The sequence below is a fragment of the Heloderma suspectum genome, chromosome 11 (assembly GCF_057233095.1).
Source record: "Heloderma suspectum isolate Gila_16-S chromosome 11, 16-S_ref, whole genome shotgun sequence".
NCBI classification, from domain to species: domain Eukaryota; kingdom Metazoa; phylum Chordata; class Lepidosauria; order Squamata; family Helodermatidae; genus Heloderma; species Heloderma suspectum.
The window spans coordinates 26,625,147-26,648,273 of NC_139468.1; the positions used below are offsets into that span (position 1 = coordinate 26,625,147).

The 23,127-nt window shown below is 42.5% G+C and overlaps 1 protein-coding gene and 1 long non-coding RNA gene across 2 annotated transcripts in view; both read left to right on the forward strand.

Moving 5' to 3' along the window:
* The window catches only part of LOC146337185 (uncharacterized), a 41,428-nt gene extending 25,617 nt beyond the window's left edge, over positions 1 to 15,811 (forward strand). Inside the window, exons 3-5 of the long non-coding RNA XR_014785379.1 lie at positions 3,609 to 3,678; positions 13,716 to 13,772; positions 15,649 to 15,811. This is a non-coding gene — a long non-coding RNA (uncharacterized LOC146337185). The remainder of the gene's footprint in view (positions 1 to 3,608; positions 3,679 to 13,715; positions 13,773 to 15,648) is intronic.
* A 1,076-nt stretch (positions 15,812 to 16,887) lies between these two features.
* On the forward strand, positions 16,888 to 21,134 carry BCL2A1 (BCL2 related protein A1). The gene is made up of 2 exons (XM_084816439.1): positions 16,888 to 17,382; positions 20,750 to 21,134. Exons 1-2 carry the CDS (start codon positions 16,963 to 16,965, stop codon positions 20,855 to 20,857), a joined length of 528 nt encoding a protein of 175 aa, XP_084672565.1. The 5' UTR covers positions 16,888 to 16,962; the 3' UTR covers positions 20,858 to 21,134.
* The last annotated feature ends 1,993 nt before the right edge of the window (positions 21,135 to 23,127 follow it).

Here is a 23,127-nt window from a genome sequence, read left to right on the forward strand (position 1 = left end):
AGGAGAAATGTGCAAAACATGATGAATTTTCATATGAACTTAAGAAAAATGCACAAAGTTTGGGGTGAAGCATACGTAAGACTGGAAAAATTCTCAAAGTTCGAACTTAAGTTTGGGAAAAAAAAGAAACTGAGAGAAACCAAACTTGACAGATTTGTCCTTATATAACTGCAACCAGTCATATAACTCCTCCTCCCCAGATGTGCTTAACCAATGGATGGCACTTTTGGATGGGAGCTGAGCAGTTAAACACATCAGGCTGCAGAAGGCTGATGTGGAAGGAAAATCTCAAGACCTAGTGGGGAATACATTGGTGGCTGCAAAAATGTTGCCCTAAATGAATGGTTAGTTAAGGTGGAAATCTTACACACACTTGCCTGTGAGAGTAAGCCCCATTGAAATCAATGGCAAGTAGCACAGGTGATGAAATTGACTGAGTTGGTTCTAGGGGTGTACAAAACCCACTTACCATTCCGGTTGGGGGCGTCTGCAGTGGGGGGGAAGGCGATCTGTCCCTCCCCCCAGTATCCTGCCTGGCCGGCTCCGCTCCACAGCGGAGTCCGTGGAGCCGCTGGCTGGGCCCGTCCGCAGCTGGACTTCCATCCGCTGCCGGGCTGCAGCCACAAATGGCATCCGGCATTGTGGACGCCATTTGCATCCCTGCTCTTTTCGGTGATAGGCTATGTAAATATTTACGTAGCCTATCACAGCAAAGAGCAGGGATGCAAATGGCATCTGCTATGCCATTTGCGTTCCTGCTCTTTGCTGTGATAGGCTACATAAATATTTGTGTAGCCTATCACCGAAAACAGCAGGGATGCAAATGGCGTCCCCTACGCCGGACGCCATTTGCGGCTGCAGTCCAGGGCAGTGGATGGACAGCAGCAGTGGATGAACCCGGTCCGGCCGGCAGCAGGTAGGGTCTGTCCGGGGAGGATTTTTTTGGGGGGGAGTAGTCCGTTCCACCATGGACTCTGGGGGGTTGGATTCTAAAGAATCTGGCCTCACTGGAGTCAGTGGCGGATTTCTCTAATTGGTTCATATAAGAGAGAGAGAAGGAACACAACTGAGCCTTTCTGTAGACAGTGATTCCCTCTCACTGCGTTTATGAGGAATAGAATAGATATAACCTCAACTTGCTGAAATGCAGAAGATTTCCATGATGCAAATTAAGATGTTGAGTACTTTTTTAAAATTAATGATGTTAAAATTCAGCTGTGTGTAAATTTTGTCCATCTTTATACTTTATGTCTACATTGTAAAGTTCCCTGTATGTACAGTATATCTAGTGTGTCTGTGTGTGTGTGTGTGTGTGTGCGCGCCTTTTCTGATTGATCATGCTGCCCAATATGTTTGTTATTCGTGGTGTGAGTACTAAGTTTAACTTTTTTTATAAATGTTTTTGTATTCATTATGATTTTTTTTGAATGGATTTTAATGTTTTTTGTAAACCACTTAGATATACTTAAATATTGTTAGCATAAAACATATTAAATAATAATGATAACAAGTAATAATAATAATAATAATAATAATAATAATAATAATAGGTGTGCACTGACCCCTAGAGTTGACTCAGACCATGATCAGTGCTTGGGCTGGGCTTTAAACTAGTATCCAGTACTCTCGCCCCCCAAAAAACAAACCCTGCAAGGGATGCTCAAGGAATTTGTTCAATCTACATATGGAAACAAGCTGACCTTATCCCCACTTCTTAGGAACACAGTTATCTTTTGGATTTTGCTCTTCACAGAATTCTCTGCTGCATTTCTCACTAAAAAACACACACACACCCATACCAAAATGACTATTAAAATGCATATAGGATAAAATAGTTTAGAAATGCATACTTTGAGAGAAAATAAGTTTAGAAATACATATTTTGTGAGGATATGTTTAAAAATACCTATTTCAATATGAATTTTCATGTGGATTTTTTAAAAAAATTACAGACTAATGTGGATAAAGGATGAAACAGCCTTGCTTGTGTTTTCTATTGTCATTTTATTTGTAAACCACTCCATGAATTGTTATGAAGAGTTCAGTTAAATAAATGAGCACATGTGAAACTGACACATACTGACTGACTGATCCATCCATCCGTCCATCCCTAAACTCTATATCCATGTTCCCATAAACATGGGGAAATAATCATTTATATATATTTTAAAAATTGGAAACAATTCCCTAGCAATAGGAGAAAATATTTGTGGTCTACACAACTGCACTCCCCTTCTCCCCAAATTCTTGTTAAACTCACCGTATAATATTTCCTTAAAATGACATTTCTTGTATTTTGGGGGAATCTCTAATCACTGACCTGAAAACCTCTCAGTTGCTGCTAGGTGGCAGTGCTACACAAAGCAAGCCACCACATAGCTTGCAAATAGCTAAGAATGAGAATTTTGTTTCAATTTGCAAATCATCAGAACTTGCACTGTTCACAAACCCAAATGCAAACACGAACCAGACCACATTTTTTTGGGGGGGGGGGAAATGCTCACATGTTCCCGAACTTTTGATTTCATTCAAAAAATGTGTATTGTTTAGAGATTCACACTTTAAAACATTCATTTTTCAAAATATATGCATTTTCACACTTTAGTCAGTTGGGGGAAATGATGTACTTTAAAAAATGTGCACATAAATGTGCAATTTTCCTGTTTAAATGAACTGAAAAACATGTCACAAACTAAAATGGGAGTGAGCTGATCTGAGCTTTGAAGTGGAGTTTGGAGAATTTTGGAGAACTCGAACATCCCTGGTTCTCCCATCCTTACTTGCAGTTGCAAGTTACATGAATAACCTCTTTAGCTCTAAAATATATAATGGTCTCATATGCTATGAAACCAAGGGCAACCTGACTCAAGTAGACCTGGACTGCTGTCCTAATGCTAGGTGCATGGAGGAAATTACAAATGTTTGCTCCCCACAACTTCATTCATAAATCCAAAGCTTAATTTGAACAAGAACCCAAATGGCTCAATCATAGATCCAGTTTGCAACAGTAGATCCAGTTTGCTTTGGTCTTGAGGCAGGAGCCCCATTTCAGATTTCAAGGTTGGGAAGAAAGAGACAGCATTTGCTGTCTGTGTCAGAGGAACATTTAAAGGTGGGGTCAGGTGAAAATTTCATTTTAGTTCGGTTTTGATAAGAATTTACTGAAAATTGCTAAGTTGTCCATATTTGGGACAAGAAAAATTTGAGATTAAAAAAAAAAGAGAAGAAGAATGTGAGAGAAAGCAAAACTGAGAGATCCATCCATACAGGCCCAGGGCTTTGAGTGCTTAGCTTTTAAAAGTTGAGGTTTGAATCCCTGTGTATTCAGCTATGCAAATGCTGCATCAGAGTTGCCACCTCTTTATTCTGACAGGCTCCTCATCTTGAACAGCTGTATGGCAGGCAGGGACCTCCTCCACTTCTCCATGCTGGGAATAGCTGTATCTATTGAATTTAGCTGGTGTAGATGAGGAAGAATTTTGTTTCAGTTTGTTTTTCATAAGAATTCACCAACATTTGCAAAGTTCATATTTAGGAGAGAAAATGTGAGCTTTTCTTCCAATGCCAGAGAAAGCAAAACTGACAGATTTGCCCTTCTTTATTTACAGGTCTGCTTTTAGGATATTCAAGATACATATTCATATATATTCAAGATTAAACTGGAAGCCAAAAATACAGGTATTTGGAGAGCATTTGTTGTGGATTTTATTATAATACTAACCAGCTGGTTACCCGTGAACACAGTTCGAGGAGAAAAATCAAATCTAATGAAAGGTTTAATGTAACTAACTGTGTTCATTGAAACATTCAGAGTGTTACATCTATTACCTTTACAAAACTTCCTTAAATACAATGTTCTTGGTGTGAATTTCAGGGCAGGCACTTTAACATCCTTCTTGTGGTCCATCGACAACTAGAAACTGGAGGTTTGCCAATTAGCACACATGACTCATGGCAACGCAGATCCCTTCATGAGTTGTTTACAGACCATATGTAGAGATGCTAGAGAAATCCACCACGGACTCAAGTGAGGCTGGATTCCAAAGAATTCAACCTCCAGAGTCCACAGCGGACTGGCCACAATCACCTCCGTGTCTTGAAGAGTTCCTGCAGGGTGGCTCTCTAGCTTTCTATTAATTATTTATTTCATTTATTTAAAATATTTGTATCTCACCCTATATCATTAATATCTCAGGGTGGCAGAGATTCTAAAAGACACGATAGGAAAACTGCAGGAAAATTACAGCCATGAATGGCACATTGTACACCATTTGTGGCCATAAAGCACTTATTTTTACATAAATACATCCATAAGCCGCTGCAGTTTATGTAAAAGTAAATGTTTTATGGCCACAAATGGCATAAGATATGCCATTTACAGCTGCAATTTTCCCGCAATGGGCTAATGGCAGCCACCATTAGCCTATTATGTCTTTTAGAAAGCTGGAGAGCCACTCCACCAACTCTGGAGAAATCCATGGGGCCCCAAGCAGCCTGAATTGCCCCATGGTTGACCCTGCCCGCCCCCAGCCGGACTGGATGCTGGGAGATTCACCCATTCCTAACCATAGGTTACTGGCATATCATTCTACTTTGGCCTGAGCTTCTGTTTATGAAGGTATACAGGGACAGTTAAATGTTATTTTCTTAATTTAACAGCTGGAGACTTCCTTCCTGAGCAATAACTAAACTTTGACTGGGTTACTTTTAACTGTAGGTGTCTCTTAATCCCTTCATGATTTGTTTACAGGCCATGTGTTACTGGCATATCATTGTACTTTGGCCTGCACCTGTGTCTATAAAGGTGTACAGACACTTTTTATGTACTCATATTTCATTTTGCTCCAATTTGCAATTAATTATGCTTTGTTTAAATGTACTTGACATTTTTTGATATTAAAAGTAAAAGTTTATAGTATTTTGTTATAGAAGATAGCCTAATTCCCTGAAGAAAAAAGCTTTATGAACATAAATAAACTCCCGAGTTTGAATTATAGTGAAAACTGCTGTTATTCATGGAATCTGCATGTTAAGAAATTTCCAATGAAGCATATTTCATGAAAATTGGTCAACAGGAATGAAGTAAAAAAGGGATGACCAACTGACTCCTGATTTTGAATTATATACATAAGAACGATTAGATTACTATAATGATAGCGTGTGATTAAACACCTCCCATTTAAAACCTCCCAATTAAAGGCAGAGTTGAGATTTAATCCAAATTAAATTCCTGCTTTTCAAAATAGGGAAATTGTATGTTAAGGTTCCTTCCAACTACAATAAATTAAACAACATTAGGCAGTAACTAGCCCTACCCTTAGGCAGATCGAGGTGACTACTTCAGGCAATGGATGTTGGCGGGGTGGTGGTGGTGGTGGCTGGCAAGCAGTGGAGGATGGTGGCTCCAATGTCAGCGGGGTGGTGAATCCACTCCGGGTTTCAGTCAGAACCACTCAGCTCTCTAATGGAGTTATCCAGGGTGCTGAACCTTCACACCTTGAAGAGCTCCTTTAGAGTTCTGACTGGTTCTGACTGAAGCATGGAGCGGATTTACCACCCCACTAATATTGGAGCCATCAGCCTCCCCTACTAGCAAGGTTGTTGGAGGACTGCTTGCCCTGCACATCCTAAGCTAGCCTGTGGCCCTCAGGTGCATTAGTGGATGCTGTCCCATTGCGAGTGTTGAGGTGAGTTTCAACTGCAATCTAGTTGGCGTCTGTACATGGAAGGTGAGGGTGTGGCATCATGTCCTTCTAGGGGTGGCCACTTACAAATCCCCCCAAAGGAGGAAATGGATCACCCCAAAAGAGAGAAAAAGCAGACACCGATTTGCATAATGTTTGCATATGCTTTTGTTGTATTTCTACTGCCTGGGAGGGGAAAGGTGGGATATTCGGTCTTAGGTGCCAAAATTACTTGGCCGGCCATGAGTCCTATGCATCTTGACTTTGGGCAGTAGGAGGAACATTTTCTGTAGTGCTGTGCCAAATCTTGCCCCCTATTTACAGAAACTTTTTCTCTCCCTGCAAAGGAGGCATTGTTTTTTCTGCCTCTTTCACAGGGAGGGGGAGAATTTCAGAGAATTTACTCTGCAGGGGGGACAGGGTTTCCATACCCTTTTAAAGTGTAGGCAATTCTTGAGGGGTCTTCTTTCTATTTTTTTTAAGCACCCCCTGCACTTGCAGGACCCCAAGGCTCTTCTCCAGCTGGGAATTCTTCCTAAATGCCTATCAGAGAGGGCAAGGACACATGGTCTCCTGGGAGTTCAGAAAGAACTGCTGGGCTGGAGAAGAGTCCTAGGCTCCTACAAGTGCAGGAGTTGTTTAAAAAAACAAACAAACAAACAGAAAGAAAGAAAGAAGACCCCCTCAAGAATTGCCTACACATAAAAAGATATGTGGAAACCCTGTCTCCCTCACCAAAGAGAAAATTCTCCAAAATTCTCATGTTTCCTAGCCCCCCACCCCCAATGCCCAAAATGGAAGAATCAAAATTTTCAGCAGGGCACTCATTTTCTGTTCCACCTCAGGAAACTAAATGTCTTGGGTCAGTCCAGCCATTGACACCTAGGGATGTACGTATTTTGTTAAATCTGTTCTGTCTGTGTTTCCTGGATTGTCCAGTGTCTTTTATTCTATCTCCCACTCATTGATGGAATTGGTTTTTTTTATTTATTTTTAGGGATGTATGAGAATCTTGTTCCTGTTTGCAAATGGGCATTTGTGTTCATGAACACTTGAAGCAATGCATATTAGCACAAATTCCATCTCGAAGCTTGTTCTGACTCAAGTCCATATCAGATTGCAAGCTTCTTCTTTTTTTGCATGAAAATCCGTGCTTATTTTCATGCATATTTTTCCAAATGTACACATCAATTGTGCACATCTTTGAAATGTACACATGCTTCTCCCATTGCTTTGTACACATTTTCCAAAAGGACACATTTTTCATGTGCATTTTTCAAATGTATGCACATATGCTTTTTTTTTTTTTTTGGTCCACGAATCACATTGCAAGCTTAGAAATGTACGGACTTCGGCCAGAGATTGTGTCTTCATCCGTGTTTGGTCCAGAAAGAGCGAACTTGGTAAATCCTGATCAAAAACAAACTGAAACTAATTTCTCATACATCCCAGCCCGAGATTGCCTAATGCCCATTATAGTGTGGGTTCTGTTGTTGCTATGTACTGCTACTGCCAGGTTAGCCCACTGATGTAGGCACTGGACCATCAGAGGGGGTGCTCCGCTGCCCCCTCAAACCTGGATCTGGCCCTGTATTTCTGGATCCTGTAAGGTTAGAATCCTCAATGAAAATGCTACCTCAGTGTTGACCCTCAGTGATGATTTCCTGGTAGCCAGAGCTTTTGTGAGTTTGGGGGCCTTAGCGACAGCCACCATCCAACTCTTTGCATGAACAAGTCACTTCTACACACATGGCAAGATCCTGTGGGAACAGGAGCTTAGTTAATCAATCTGCATAGATGCATGAATTAGAGCATCTCAGCAAAAACGGCCCTGTGAGCCAAGTTTTAATCAGCACTATTGGCTGTTTATGGAAAGATTTATGTGAAAAGGGAACACTGGGAAATCCCAGCTTCATGTTATTTCTCAACACTTTCCCAGCTCAGGACCCAACATGCTTATCTAATGAATGCAGAACCGCTGCTATAAATTTATTATACTACCGCCATGACATGCCGGGGCTTTCCCTATTGCAATAAATCACAGTATTATATATACTAGGAAGTGTATTTCATTTTACTGGCATTGAAATATGAGAGATAAGAGATGAGAGAAAGAGAGACACTGAGAGAGAGAGAGAGAGAGAGAGAGAGAAAGAAAGGTTCAATAACCTTGGTCAAAAGTTAGATTTGTTGGGTGGGAGTCTGAGGTGGTGGGCTTAAATAGTGACTGCCCTTCACAGCCGTGGGCCATTAATTTTTCAGGTCTATCTCATCTTTCTTCCATGGAGCTTGCGGCAGAATATATAGCAGGGATGGGGAGCCTGCAGTCCTCCAGATGTTGCTGGACTACAACTCCCATCAGCTCTGACTATTGGCTATGCTGGCAGGGGCTGATGGGAATTGAAGTCCAAAACATCTCAAACTCTACCTTCTGCCCACTCCTGCTCTAAGACAGGGGTCCCCAACGTTTCTGGACCCATGGGCACATTTGGGATTTTGAGGAACTGCTGTGGGCACCACCACAAAATGGCTCCCATGGAGGATGTGGGTAGTCACATAATGGCCAGTGGAGGCTGGTGGCTCTGATGTCAGTGGGGCCGTGAATCCTCTCTGGATTTCAGTCACAACCAGTCAGAACTCTAAAGGAGCTATCCAAGGTGCTGAACCTATTCTTAGGATTGGATTCAGCACCTTGAATAGCTCCTTCAGTGTTCTGAGTGGTTCTGACTGACGCCCAGAACGGATTTACAGCCCCACTGGCATCAGAGCCACCAGCCTCCACTGATAATGGCTGCCATGGGGGCCTGGCTAGTCAAAAGTGAGCTAAAGAGGAGGTGATGTTGGGGAGAGAAATAGTGAGTCTAGAGGCTGGAAGTGAGGAGGAAATAGCAAGACAAAGGGGTAGGGGAGAGAAAGAGAAAGGTTAGAGGCTAAGAGGGGGAGAAACAGTGAGCTAAAGAGGTGGTGGTGGGGATAGAAATAGCAAGGCTAGAAAAGGAGAGAAATAAGACTACTGTAACATTTTCCAAAGCTTATATTAAAACCATTTTCTGAAGGGGGGAGGAAGTGGAGAGCTTCATGGATGCCCTTGGAGTTACCCATAGGCGCTGCGTTGGGGACTGCTGCTCTAAGGTATGCTCTCTGTTTGGGTGGGGCTCACTCCTCTGCATGTGCTGAGGTAGGGATGTCAGAGACTTCCGCGACGGATCTTGGTGAGGCCGAATGCTAGTGCATTCGGCCCCCCGAAATCCATTGTGGAACGGCCTGCCACCCCCCGCCCCCCGCGGATCCCCCCCAGGACGAGACTTAGCTGGGGCGGATATTTCGGATGGCGGCGGCTCCAGCAGCGGCTGCGGCAGCAGCGGCGGCGGCTGGTCTTCCGACCGGCTGCTACCGCCGCCATTTGCAGCCTGTTCTTTTTTCTCTTTCTTCCCCATAGACATGATAGGCTTCGTAAAGACTTAAGTAGCCTATCACGTCTGGGTAAAAAAAAAAAAGCGTACGCAAATGGCGGCGGCTATGGCTGCCGCCATTTGTGTTCCTTATTTTTCGCCATCTTAGTCTACGTAAATATTTACGTAGACTAAGACGAAGACAAGAAAGGGGAATGCAAATAGCGCCCAGTATGCTATTTGCGTTCCCCTTTCTTTTCTTTGTTTTAGTCTACGTAAATATTTACGTAGACTAAGATGGCAAAAAATAAGGAACGCAAATGGCGGTGGCCGTAGCCGCCGTCATTTGCGTACATGTTTATTTTTTTTTACCCAGAGCCCTCTGTGGCCGGAAATCCGGCTGTGGACGGCCCTGGCCTGGGCCTGGCCGGCTGCTCAATGGAGCCGCTGCGGAGCACAGCCGGCTGTCGAGGATTCCGGGGGGGGGGGAGGACCGGATCGCCTCCCTCCCTGTTGAGGATTCCAGGGGGAGGGACGGAATGCCTCCCCCCCCACCATGAACAGAATCCGCAAAAAGGTAAGTGACTTTTGTACATCCCTATGCTGAGGGCATGATCTAAAGTATGCCCAATATCTCCTGCTTCTGTGAATTTCAGGGGAAGATTGCTCATGGCAAACAAGCTATCTTTCAGGAAGGCTTGTTTTCTATGGTAGATCTTTCCATCCCTGGAATCTCAAACCTCCTCTGTTATATGCTCCCATCCCCTAAACAGTGAGAAGTTAATAAAGGTTAACATAGGAGGCTACCTGATATCAGGCGGGACTATTTGTCCACCTAGCCCAGAGTTATCTATTTTGACCAGAGGTGGTTTTCCAGGGTCCCAGCCAGAGATATTCCCCATCACCTACTACCTAATCCTTTTCACTGGAATTGCCAGGGTTTGAACCTGGGACAGCACTACTGGGGTTGACCAGGGCAGCATTACTAGCTTGAGGCTGCAGGGCCAAAACATTTGTTGTTCAGTCGTTAAGTCATGTCCAACTCTTCGTGACCCCATGGACCATAACATGCCAGGCCTTCCTGTCCTCTGCTGTCTCCCGGAGTGTGCTCAAGTTCATATTCATTGCATCGGTGATTCTATCTAGCCATCTCATCCTCTGCCGTCCCCTTCTCCTTTTGCCTTCCATCTTTCCCAGCATCAGGGTCTTTTCCAGGGAGTTTTCTCTTCGTATTAGGTGGCCAAAATATTTGATCTTCAGTTTCATTATCTGTCCTTCCAATGAGCACTCAGGGTTGATTTCCTTTAGGATTGACTGATTTGACCTCCTTGCAGTCCAGGGGACTCGTAAGAGTCTTCTCCAGCACCACAGTTCGAAGGCATCAATTCTTCGGCGCTCAGCCTTCCTCTCACAGCCATACGTTGCTACTGGGAAAACCATAGCTTTGATTATACGAATCTTTGTCGGCAAGGTGATGTCTCTGCTTCTTACTATGCTGTCTAGGTTTGCCATAGCTTTCCTCCCAAGGAGCAAGCGTCTTTTAATGTCATGGCTACAGTCATTGTCTGCGGTGATCTTGGAGCCCAAGAAAATAAAATCTGTCACTGCTTCCATTTCTTCCCCTTCTATATGCCAGGAAGTGATGGGGCCAGATGCAATGATCTGAGGTTTTTTAATGTTGAGTTTCAAACCAGCTTTTGCACTCTCCACTTTCACCCTCTACAAGAGGCTCTTTAGATCCTCTTCGCTTTCTGCCATTAGAGTGGTATCGTCTGCGTATCTGAAGCTGTTGATAATTATCCCGGCAATCTTAATTCTGACCTGTGATTCATCCAACCTGGCGTTTCTCATGATGCAAGCTGCATATAAATTAAATAAGCAGGGTGACAATATACAGCCTTGTCGTACTCCTTTCCCAATTTTGAACCAATCGGTTGTTCCATGTCCAGTTCTTACTGTTGCTTCTTGACCCTCGTACAGGTTTCTCAGGAGACAGGTAAGGTGGTCTGGTACTCCCATCTCTAAGAATTTGCCAGAGTTTGTTGTGATCCACACAATCAAAGGCTTTAGCGTAGTCAATGAAGCAGAAATAGATGTTTTTCTGGAATTCTCTTGCTTTCTCCATGATGCAGTGAATGTTGGCGATTTGATCTCTAGTTCCTCTGCCTCTTCGAAACCCAGCTTGTACTTCTCGGTTCACATGCTGCTGAAGCCTAGCTTGTAGGATTTTGAGCATCACCTTGCTGGCATGTGAAATGAGAGCAATTGTACGGTAGTTTGAACACTCTTTGGCGTTGCCCTTCTTTGGAATTGGAATGTAAACTGACCTTTTCCAGTCTTGTGGCCACTGTTGAGTGTTCCAAATTTGTTGGCATATTGAGTGCAGCACTTTAACAGCATCATCTTTTAGGATTTTAAATAGCTCAGCTGGAAGACTGTCATCTCCGCTAGCTTTGTTGTTAGTAATGCTTCTTAAGGCCCACTTGATTTCACTCTCTAGGATGTCTGGCTCAAGTTCAGTGACCACACCATTAAGATCTTTCCTGTACAGTTCTTCTGTGTATTCTTTCCACCTCTTCTTAATCTCATCTGCTTCTGTTAGGTCCCTGCCTTCTTTGTCCTTTATCATGCCCGTCTTTGCACAAAACATTCCCTTGAGATCTCCGATTTTCTTGAAGAGATCTCTAGTCTTTCCCATTCTGTTGTTTTCCTCAATTTCTTTGCATTGTTCATTTAAGAAGGCCTTCTTGTCTCTCCTTGCTATTCTCTGGAACTCTGCATTCAGTTGGATAGATCTTCCCCTTTCTCCCTTGCTTTTTGCTTCCCTTCTTTCCTCAGCTACTTGTAAAGCCTCATCAGACAGCCACTTTGCTTTCTTGCATTTCTTTTTCTTTGGGATGGATTGAGTTGCTGCCTCCTGAACAATGTTACGGACCTCCGTCCATAGTTCCTCAGGCACTCTGTCTATCAGGTCTAATCCCTGAAATCTATTCCTCACCTCCACTGTATATTCATCAGGGATATGATTTAGGTCATACCTGAATGGTTTAGTAGTTTTCCCTATCTTCTTCAATTTAAGCCGAAATTTTGCAAGAAGCAGCTCATGATCTGAGCCACATTCAGCTCCAGGTCTTGTTTTTACTGACTGTATGGAGCTTCTCCATCTTTGGCTGCAAAGTACATAATCAATCTGATTTCGATATTGACCATCTGGTGATGTCCATGTGTAGTCGCCTCTTGTGCTGTTGGAAAAGAGTGTTTGCTATGATCAGCGTGTTCTCTTGGCAAAACTCTATTAGCCTTTGTCCTGCTTCATTTCGTACACCAAGGCCATGCCTGCCTGTTATCCCGGTGATTTCTTGACTTCCTACTTTAGCATTCCAATCCCCTATGATGAAGAGGACATCTTTTTTTGGTGTTAGTTCTAGAAGGTGTTGTAGGTCTTCATAGAACCGATCAACCTCAGCTTCTTCGGCCTCAGTGGTTGGGGCATAGACTTGAATTACTGTGATGTTGAATGGTTTGCCTTGGATTCGTACTGAGATCATTCTGTCATTTTTGAGATTGTACCCCAGTACTGCTTTTCCCACCCTTTTGTTGACTATGAGTGCTACTCCATTTCTTCTAAGGGATTCTTGCCCACAGTAGTAGATATGATGGTCACCTGAATTAAATTCACCCATGCTTGTCCATTTTAGTTCGCTGATTCCCAAGATGTCGATGTTCAGTCTTGCCGTCTCATGTTTGACCACCTCCAGCTTACCTTGATTCATTGATCTTACATTCCAGGATCCTAAACAATATTGTTCTTTACAGCATCGGACTTTCTTTTCACCACCAGACACATCCACAGCTGAGTGTCCTTTCAGCTTTGGCCCAGCCGCTTCACTCTTTCTGGCGCTACTTGGAAATTCCCTCTGCTTTTCCCCAGTAGTATATTGGACACCTTCCGACCTGAGGGTCTCATCTTCCGGCGTCATCTCTTTTGGCCTTGTGATACGTTCCATGGGGTTTTCTTGGCAAGAATACTGGAGTGGGTTGCCATTTCCTTCTCCAGTGGACCACATTTTGTCAGAACTCTCCGCCATGACCTGTCCATTTTGGGTGGCCCTGCACGGCATAGCTTATGGCTTCACTGAGTTACGCAAGCCCCTTTGCCACAACAAGGCAGTGATCCAAAACATACATTCCTTTAAATCGGTGTCCTGCAGCTACGACTTTTTTTGTCAATTTTTACTCTAAAGTAGGTGCAGGGTCCCCAGTTAGGATTGGGACCCTACCCTGGAGGATGGTGTAGGGTTTTTTAAGGATTTGGAATGGGGGCCCTGTGCCCACTCTAGACTAAAAATTAATAAAACGCATCGATGCTAGATCCAGGTTTAAAGTAAGTGTTTTGGCCCTGGGAAGAAGCCCCAAATGAGCTCAATGGGATTGTGCTATAAGTTTCCAATGGAGAAGCGAGCTCTGAAGGCCTAGAAGTCATTTATATACTATGCACGCAGCATACGAGTGCAAGCAAAAGGCAATAGATTTGTCAGAGAGCCATTTGATTCATCCTGAAATTGGCTGCCCCAGTTTCAGCTAACTAGACATTCTCTCTCTCTCTCTCCATTCAAAAACTGCTGCTTCTCTTCCACAGACATATGCATCTTTTCCGTCACCCCAGCTGGAGTGCTGTCACCTTCTCCAAGCCCTGGTGGGTATTGTCTTGTATTTATTTATTTCATTTCATTACCGCCCAATAGTCGAAGCTCTCTGGGAGGTTCACAAAATTAAAATCACAAAGTACAACATAAAACAATATATAATATGCAAGCTTTAAACTACAATATAAAAGTACAACCAGAATAAAACCTAGCAGCAATGCAGAGATTTAAAATACAGATTTAAAACAGCAGAGCTAAAAGACTAGTGTGCTAAAATGCTGGGGAAATAATGCTGGGTATCTGTTAGGGTTCCCTTTTGCCCTGCTGAGAACTCCAATAGCCAAATCAACACTCAGACAAGAGGCTGCATTTACAAGGCTTTAATTCCATTACCCTAATGAGGCATACAGATGCAAATTGCTAGAGACTCATAGACTACAAAGGAAAAGCCTTCAAGGAGTTCAAAGGGGAGTTACGAAAGTTGGTCTCTGTTTGGGAAAAAGGTGGCAAACTCTCTGAACTTAAGGGGTGGGAGGGGAAGATCGCCTCCTCTCCCGTGACACCTCTAGGCGCAACTGTTGACGCCAAGCCTATTGGGCAGAGCACCTAAGCTCAGCCCCTGCAATTTCCCACTTGTGCCTGCATCTGCGCCTTGCGTCTAAGAGTTCAGGTTGTCCTTCCCTTGCCTCCCCCTGTTCGGTGTCACTCACAAGGATGTGTGAATGGAGGGCCTCTCCGTCCAGCTGTACCTCTGAAGCCTGGGAAAGTTCCTCCCCCACATGTTGCAGCTCTTCCTCAGAATCTGAACTGCTCTAACACTCTATATACTCAGAGGCAACCCTGACAGTATCTCATTCAAAAGCACAAACAAATTTCCCCAACTATCAGGAGACTATCTTCTAGCCACTATCGTTTATTTATTTATTTATTTATTTATTCATTCATTCATTCATTCATTCCATTCCATTTCTATACCACCCAATAGCCAAAGCTCTCTTCTATCCACCCCATTGGTCAAACATCAACAAATCATCCCAATAGCCATAACCTTTGAAATTCTCCAGGATTCCCAAGAGCACAGTTTGAACTGCTTATGGTATTGGGCTTTAAATTGTTTTTGTTTGTTTTTATATCACATCATGGTCTAGCTTTGATGGGTTGAGATTTGACCACTTTAATCAGAAGGAAGAGGTGGGCCTTGATGGGTGTGTCAACAATATCTGAACATAGGGATGTGTGTTGCTTGGAAGTCCAGCCCTTTCTGGACTTGATGGACTTCCATTGCCCGCCCAACTTGCAAGCCGAGCCACAGGTTTTCCCTGAACTCCAGGGACCTTTTCCATTGTGTGTGTGTGTGTGTGTGCTGGCTGCAATCTGCACAAATAGAGATTTGCCCAAATTGTGTTGCAATTTGCACACATTTGCTTAATTGGCGGAAACTGCAGCTGTACTTTGTGCAATTTGTGCAAATTACACAAATGTGCACAAAATTCAGCAGTAATCGGTGCAAATAATAATAAAAAAACATGGAAAGATTGCTAACTGGCCCAACTCACTACAGACTAGAGCTGTGCGAAGACAGCCTCTCAAAATTCTCCAGCCTATTTGTGGGCAGAGAAACTGGGGGGACAATTTCACCGAATTTCTCCTAGGGGAGGAGAACTTCTCCAACAGTTTCTCACAGATAGGGCTCACTATAGGCAGGGGTTGTAGCACAGGTTCTTTCCTTTTTCCTGAGGGTTTTGGGTTTACTGCACTGCTTCTGTAGGTGGCAACAGCCTCAACTGTGTTGACGCTTCCACTTTTTGAGCAAGAATTTTGAATTTCTTTTGATGGTATCTTTGAGCTTACGTAATCACTGTGAGGTGGCCAAGGATTCTGTGTGCATTTTCTCTCTGTGTTACACATCTTTCCATTGCTCTGCAGCCTCCCAGGCCACTGGCACTAACTGAACTGTAAAAGCCCCATGGGAGAAATTGCCTCATGATGTCTTCCTCATGATGGCTCCAACTGAAGCAGGGGAAGCCAAGGAGGCTACAGGCTGCCACAGAGATTACTGTACAATGACAGACAGGACAGTCGCAGTCACTCCTCAGCCACCTCCTAAATAAGGTAAGCACAAGAACCCCAAACCCAATCCATGAGAATTTCTCTGTAATTTCTCCTCCTTCGAATATCTTTTCAAAAGCCATTTCTTTTCTATCAAATTGAATGAGAATCATCGGGAAAAAATGTGGGAGAAATTTTCGGCACAGCGCTGCTACAGACCAAATCAGTCCAGTTAGTGGAAAATGAACCAAAGACCAGGGGGCCAAACTGATGAAAACTCATTGAGCTCCACCCCCCAAATGGATTCCTCCAACATCCCTCCCTGAACAGCAGACTGAGCAAGACACCCAGGTCACCTGGTCATAGTCTTCTGTACTATGATGAGATGCACTGTATAACAATTTAAATTATAATAATTATTATAAATTTCTAAATTAGAAAAGCGGCCCACAAGTCTGCAGAATCTTCCCAACAGGGAGAGCCATTCCACTGCAGAATCTGTGGGTTGGATTCATGAAAATCCAAATTCATTTGGCTCTGTTGCAGATTTCTCCAACTTCCCTATCTATGACAGATTATTTTTTCATATCAGTATAATGCCACCATTGTGCATGGAAGTTTACAGAATACAGGAGGACAGGCCCCTACCCTGGGGAGCTTGCAATCTCTTTTTGACACAGGGAAAACAACAAAAGGGAGGGAGAAAAGTGGTGGTACAAGTTACACCCTCAATTATACAACGGAAATGTCCAGGAATTGCCCTGTACATGGTACTGAGCCATTGTAAACCCAACTGATTTGGGTTTATGCCAGGTTCCAGCTGCTGATCATTTGGCTTTTACTAGACTGGAGCTTTAACAGTTCCTCTATCTGCCTTTAGAGAATGAATCAATCAATCATCTTAGGGGAAGTCTAAGCTACAAGCCTGGTGGGGTTTTTTCCCTCCCACGTTACAAACTTTCACTTCTCAGTCACAAGCTGCATCTCAGTTTGCACGCGGATGCTTCCAGCGTAATGGCTTTTGCCGGAACTGCAGCGATGGAAAGTAAAAAAATTCCATCAGCCCGCAAATGATGAAGCTGTGTGAAAAGGCTGGAGTTTTTAAGCTGAGCCGTCAGATGACGGACAGATCAGTTTTAGCTGCATCGCTGAGGTCCAAGTCTGCCTTTTGCCCTCTGCAATAATTTCTCAATGGAAAACTACGACTTCCTTTATGTTTACAGTTTGGTCCAAGACCACTTGAAACATGTTTGTCAGGAAATACAGCTCGAAGAAGCTCCCAGCAGAGCTGCCCAAGTCTTACGGAAAGTTGCACGTTCACTTCAGAAAGAAGTGGAAGAGAACGTGAAACCATATTTGGACTCACTGGAGATCAGTTCCATCAATGACGCCAGTAGAATTTTCTATCAAGTAATGGAAAATGAATTCGCAGATGGAACCACCAACTGGGGACGGATTTTGACAATATTCCTGTTTGGAGGAATCCTTGCGAAGAAGCTACAAGGACATGGAGTTCCTTTGATGGAAGAAAACACAGAGCAGTTTTCTCATTTTATTGCAGACTATATCATAAACACCAAAGCAGAGTGGATCAATGAAAACGGGGGATGGGTAAGATTTCATCTCAGCCCTTCATGACTAGTTCTCATCCTCAATGTAGCATCTAATTTTGTTAGCCTTCAGAGCAGCCTTTCCCAACCTGATGCCTTCTGGGTGTTTTAGACTACAGCTCCCAGAATTCCTGACAATTAACCATGCTGGTTGGAGCTGATGTCCAAAACATCTGGAGGACAACAGGTTGGGGAAGTCTGCTTCAGAGTTTGATTGAAAGCTGAAGGAAATACAGGGAAACAGTAGTGTATTTAACTGTCATCTGATATTTATGGAAAATTGAAAAGCTGCATTGACTCTTGCATTTTGCATGATTTTTTTTATGTTGATTCTCTCTCTCTCCCCCATCCATAGCTATTGTTTCCTTATTAATTTCATTTATTTATTATATTTCTTAGCCACTGTTCAAGAACATGGCCTTCCCAAGGTAGCTTACAATATCAAAAGAGTAAAATTCAGTATCAAACAAATTATACAAACACCTTTAAATGGTTTTAGAATGAATTAAGATAAAATAAAATACAATTTCAAATTATATTATTGTTCTGCTTTGCACTTTTTTCTTGTGATGCTAGATTGATTTTTTAAAACTATTTTCTTGTATGCCACCCTGATAGTTTTACTGATGGGTGGCCTAAAAACCTTTCAGGCAAACATTCAAACAATCTACCTATATGATGAAATGAGAAACCCCACATTTATTGTGTATGAGCATGAATGAGTAAACAATGTCTTGTCTAGTTAACAATATCTTACTCTAAAGGTGCAATCCTATACAGACTTATGTGGGAGTAGGTCCCACTGAACTCAGTGGAACTTACTTCCAAGTATACATGTACAGGATTATACCTGTAAGTGGCATTTATTAATTAAAATAGTTATGCCCTGCCTTTCCATCCCTAATAGAGCCTTTAAGGTCTTTCTATCACTAATAGGGCCTTTAAGATAGCTTAAGAATTATTGTTTTACAAAAGGTCCCTATTAGACTGAACTTTGGATGCTTTGTAAATTAAAAACACACACACCAAATATTTATTTTCAATACTTTAAATACAAACAAAACACACACTAAATACTACACATAGATAATTTACTGAGACATAAAATGTGTTAATATCTGGCTTGCCTTTAGTTTTTGTAAGTATGCATTGTTCTAATAATGGCAAATAGATATTGTGAGACATGCACTGCAATCCTACACAGGGTTGGTGTCAAGGGTAGGCACACTGGGCACCTGCCAAGGGCCCACACCGCATCAAGGGCCTGCTGACAAGATCCCCTTGGACTTGCTCCTCCTCTTCACCATTGCAACCTGCTTGTTCCCCTGCCTCTAGCTCTGGCCCAAACAATGGTGTTGGTGGGAAGGTGGAGCAGTAGATTCCACTGCCTACTTGCACCCTGGCTCTCTGCCTGTCGAGCAAGCAAGTGGTAGCAATAGTGAGAAAGAGGAGGAGTAATAGCAGCTGGTGGCAATGGCATTGAGAAGGTAGGGTCACTGAGAAAGGGGCCCATTGAGGGTGTCTTGCCCAAGGGCCCTCAAAAACCTGGAACTGGTCCTACACATGTCTACTCAGAAGTAAGCTCCACTGATTCTAGTGGGGCTTCCAGGTAAGTGTGTTTAGGACTGCGGCCTTACTGAAGTCTTTCAGAAAACAATATCTGTTAACGTCTCCATTGTAATGACTTAACCTCTGTCCCCCCAAGCCACAGATCTCATATTACCTCATCTTGCTGCAATACTGAAACTTCACTATGTAGGTGCTTAGGGGAAGTTACGCTCACAGAACTTTATGGGTATTTTCCCATAGGTATTTGCTTTTCCCCTGGTATTTCCATTACACTTCTAAAAATTAGGGTTTGTTCCCCCAAAGGTCCTCGCCTGTCTCTCTGTCTGTCTGCCTGCCTGCCTGCCTGCCTGTCTGTCTCCCATCAAAATTATGGGCATTTTGGTAGTGTAAATTACACTTCGTATGCCCACATCAATTTGATTAGAATTGTGCCTATTTTATCATCAAAGATTCTTTTTTTAATAATCATAATAATGGGCAGTATCCAAGTTGACAAGAGAACTAACATAAATTATGCCACATTAGTGTAAGAGATCTCTAGTCCAACACCAACAGCATAAGCTGCAGCAACTGTTTTCTCAGGGACTCTCACACACCAGGTAATGCTATTGGCATTGCACAAGAGGTCCCTTATGCTAGTGCAACATAATTTACATTAGCACTCATGTCAACTTGGTACTGCCTGATTATATATATGTATATATATAATGAAAGGATTGTTTTCTGTCTTCTATTAGAATCATAGAATCATAGAATAGTGGGGTTGGAAGGGGCCTACAAGGCCATCCAGTCCAATCCCCTGCTCAATGCAGGAATCCAGGTCAGAGCATCCTTGACAGATGGCTGTCCAGCCTTGTCTTGAATGCCTCCAGTGTGGGAGAACCCACTACCTCCCTAGATCACTGGTTCCATTGTCGTATTGCTCTAACAGTCAGGAAGTTTTTCCTGGTGTTCAGCCGGAATCTGTAACTTGAGCCCATTATTCCATGTCATGCACTCTGGGATGACCGAGAAGAGATCCTGGCCTTCCTCTCTGTGACCACCTTTCAAGTACTCGAAGAGCGCTATCATCTCTCCCCTCAGTCTTCTCTTCTCAAGGCGAAACATGCCCAGTTCTTTCAGTCTCTCTTCATAGGGCTTTGTTTCCAGTCCCCTGATCATCTTTGTTGCCCTCCTCTGAACCCTCTCCAGTTTGTCTGCATCCTTCTTAAAATGTGGTGCCCAGAACTGCAGTTTAGCATTATACCTACAATGTTGTTAAACTTAAACTTAAACAAGCCACCTTCATAAACCATGTTTTGAAATTGGCTTGTTTCAGTAAACTTTATTTAAGACTAACTGCAGTTTGTCTGGGAGCAGACACAATAGTAAGAGCTGTTGCCTGAGGATTGCTCATGTAACAATAAACCATAGCTTATGGTTACATCTGAATGCAGCCAATGTATATGTACACTACAGAATTAAAATGGGTTAACAGTAATTCTCTGTTCCCAGGGAACTGTCATTTTGCGAGGAGTTGTTAGGGCTCTCTGTCAGATTCTTAGCACCATCACCAAACTAAAATTCCCTGAATGATTTGAAGGAAGTTAATCTGGCATAAAAACAGATATAAATGTGTTGTTTTGATGTATGCTTAAAAGTGCAAACCTAGGACTCTTGGCTTAAAAAAAAAAATCATCTGAACATTTTCCTTCTACCTAAGTTGCCCTCTTGATATTGGAAAGCCAATAGCATCTTTGTCATTAGAAAACTAGCCATAACAAGAATGTTATCTCCTTTTCTTTTTTTTTAACCTGCAGGACGATGGCTTTGTCACCAAGTTTGAGGAGAAGAGCTCCTGGCTGCCCTTATACAACATAAAGACAAAAATCCTGTCTGTTTTCTCATTCTTCAATCAGTATTACTGACAAACTTGGTCAATGCTTCCTTGGTGATCACAAAATATTATATTGCACTGGCTTCTGGGAAAGGTTCCTGTTATTAGTAAACTGAGACTGGCTCATCGAGCCACTTCTCTCCTTTGTGTTTCAGATCGTATTTATATGTTATTTATTTATATGTATATATTGCATTTCGTTAAAAATATTCCAGCCTACACAACTGGCAGTAAATCAAGGCTGGTATCACACAATGCACAAATTGTTGCTATTGGTTTTCCTGTGAATTACATTAAATCTTTTCAAATAATCGAACTGCAGTAGCCTCTGGTAACATTTAAAAAATATATTTCACTATGTTGCCTGTCAAAGCACTTATTTGAGAAATATGAGAAATGGATGAATCTGTCAATCTGAGTTTCTCTCAGTTTCTCATATTCTATTTCCATTTCCTGTTTTTGCATCAGTCTGAGATCTTAGAAAAAAAGTCACATGACATTTTAGTGCACATTTCTCCTAATATACACATTTTGTATGCAATTTTGCCTAATGCATGCACTTTTTACAAGCAATTTCCCCTAATATAATGTATTTTGTACATTATTTTCATAGATATACATGTTTTTGTGCACACTTTCCCCTAATATATGCATTTTTGTGCACATTTTTTGACTGAAGAACTGTACTGCAAAATCTGTAGGAAGTGCTGATTTTGAAAGATAGCTGAATTTGGTTCACATGTTGGTCCAACAGTACAAAATTAGGTAAGTTTCCATTAGAATGTGAACCAAGGAAATTTCTCCCCTATCCCTAGATAAATCTTTTGCCAAAAGAACAGCAACACTTCACCATCCTGTCTGAACTCTGATACAAAGACACTTACATGAGACATTTTCCTTTTCTGAATCAGTTGCAAGTTCTCCTTCTTTTTGGATCTGACTCTACCAATCTTTTATCTCCCTTTATCCCACCCCCTCTTATTGTAGAATGTAGGACTATAAGCTACTAATTCCTTTGTTTGTCTCTCCTGTTCGAGCCTTCTCCCAAGATTATCACAGAGCTTGGTTCCACTCCCTATATGGCTCCTTTAATTTTATTTTAAAATTATTTTATATATTTCTATCCTGCTCTTTTACTTATAGAGCACTTGGAGCTGCTCACAATTAGTAAAAAATACAGTACAACAATTGCAACAATAACATTATAAAACATCACCAAGAGAGCCAGTGTGGTGCAGCGGTTCGACTGCTGGACTAGGAGCTGGGAAATCCGGGTTCTACTCCCCGCTTGGCCATGGAAGCTCACTGGGTGACTTTGGGCCAGTCACAGACTCTCAGCCCAACCTACCTCACAGGGTTGTTGTGAGGATAAAATGGAGAGGAGGAGGATGGTGTAAGCTGCCTTGGGTTCCTTAAGGAGGAAAAAAGGCAGGATATAAATGCAACAAACAAACAAACAAACAAATAAATAAACAAACTTAAAACAGTACTGCTGTGTCCAACCCCCAATCTTACATCAATCCAATCCAACACAGCAATTGATGAAAGACAATTTAGAACAGCAGCAGGATTACACCTCCAAAGACAGTTGACTTTTTAAAAAAACAGTTTCTGTCTAAAAGACAGTAATGAGGGAATCAGTTAAATGTCTTCTTTATTGACTTATTTCTATAGCTGTCCCATAACTCACATTCTATGGGTGACTTACAAACAAATACAACATTAAGATATAGTACAAAACAATAAAAACTATTAAAACTAAATCACAATGAAAACATAGGTTTTAAACAGATGCCCAGATAACGTTATTTGAAAATCCTGGATGAATAAAAAGGTCTTCACTTGGGGCAAAAAAAGACCATAAAAATGGCACCAGGTGAGTCTCTTTTGGAAGGCTGTTTAATAACCACGATGCCAGTCCCCCAAAGGCACTCTGCTTAGCAGTCATCCTCACCTCGTTAGGCAGAGACACTTAGCATATGCCCTCTGAAGATCTTAAGGTTCAGGCAGGTGCATATGGGAGAAAGTGGTCTTTCAGGTAACCTGGAACATCTCTACTCCAGCCTAAAATCCCACATTTAAAGCAGGGCTTTCTGCTTCTGCTTTAAATGCAGGATCATGACAGACTCCCTTTACATACACTTCCTTCTCCTCCCCACTCCCCCCCCTTAACTGAGTCTTCCATATGTTTCATTATGCAGCTGCTAGATGGCGCTGTGTCTCACTCCTCTTATTGCCGGTTTCCCTCTTTTCACGGAGGGAACTCAAGCGGAACTCAAGCGCTGTCATTTGATAGCTCAT

What these genes read in the sequence shown, in the direction of transcription:
- BCL2A1 (XM_084816439.1), top strand. Translation starts at nt 16,963, where the DNA reads ATGGAAAACTACGACTTCCTTTATGTTTACAGTTTGGTCCAAGACCAC. An exon ending in TCAATGAAAACGGGGGATGG is followed by an intron (nt 17,383 to 20,749) that starts GTAAGATTTCAT and finishes TTTAACCTGCAG; the next exon opens with GACGATGGCTTTGTCACCAA.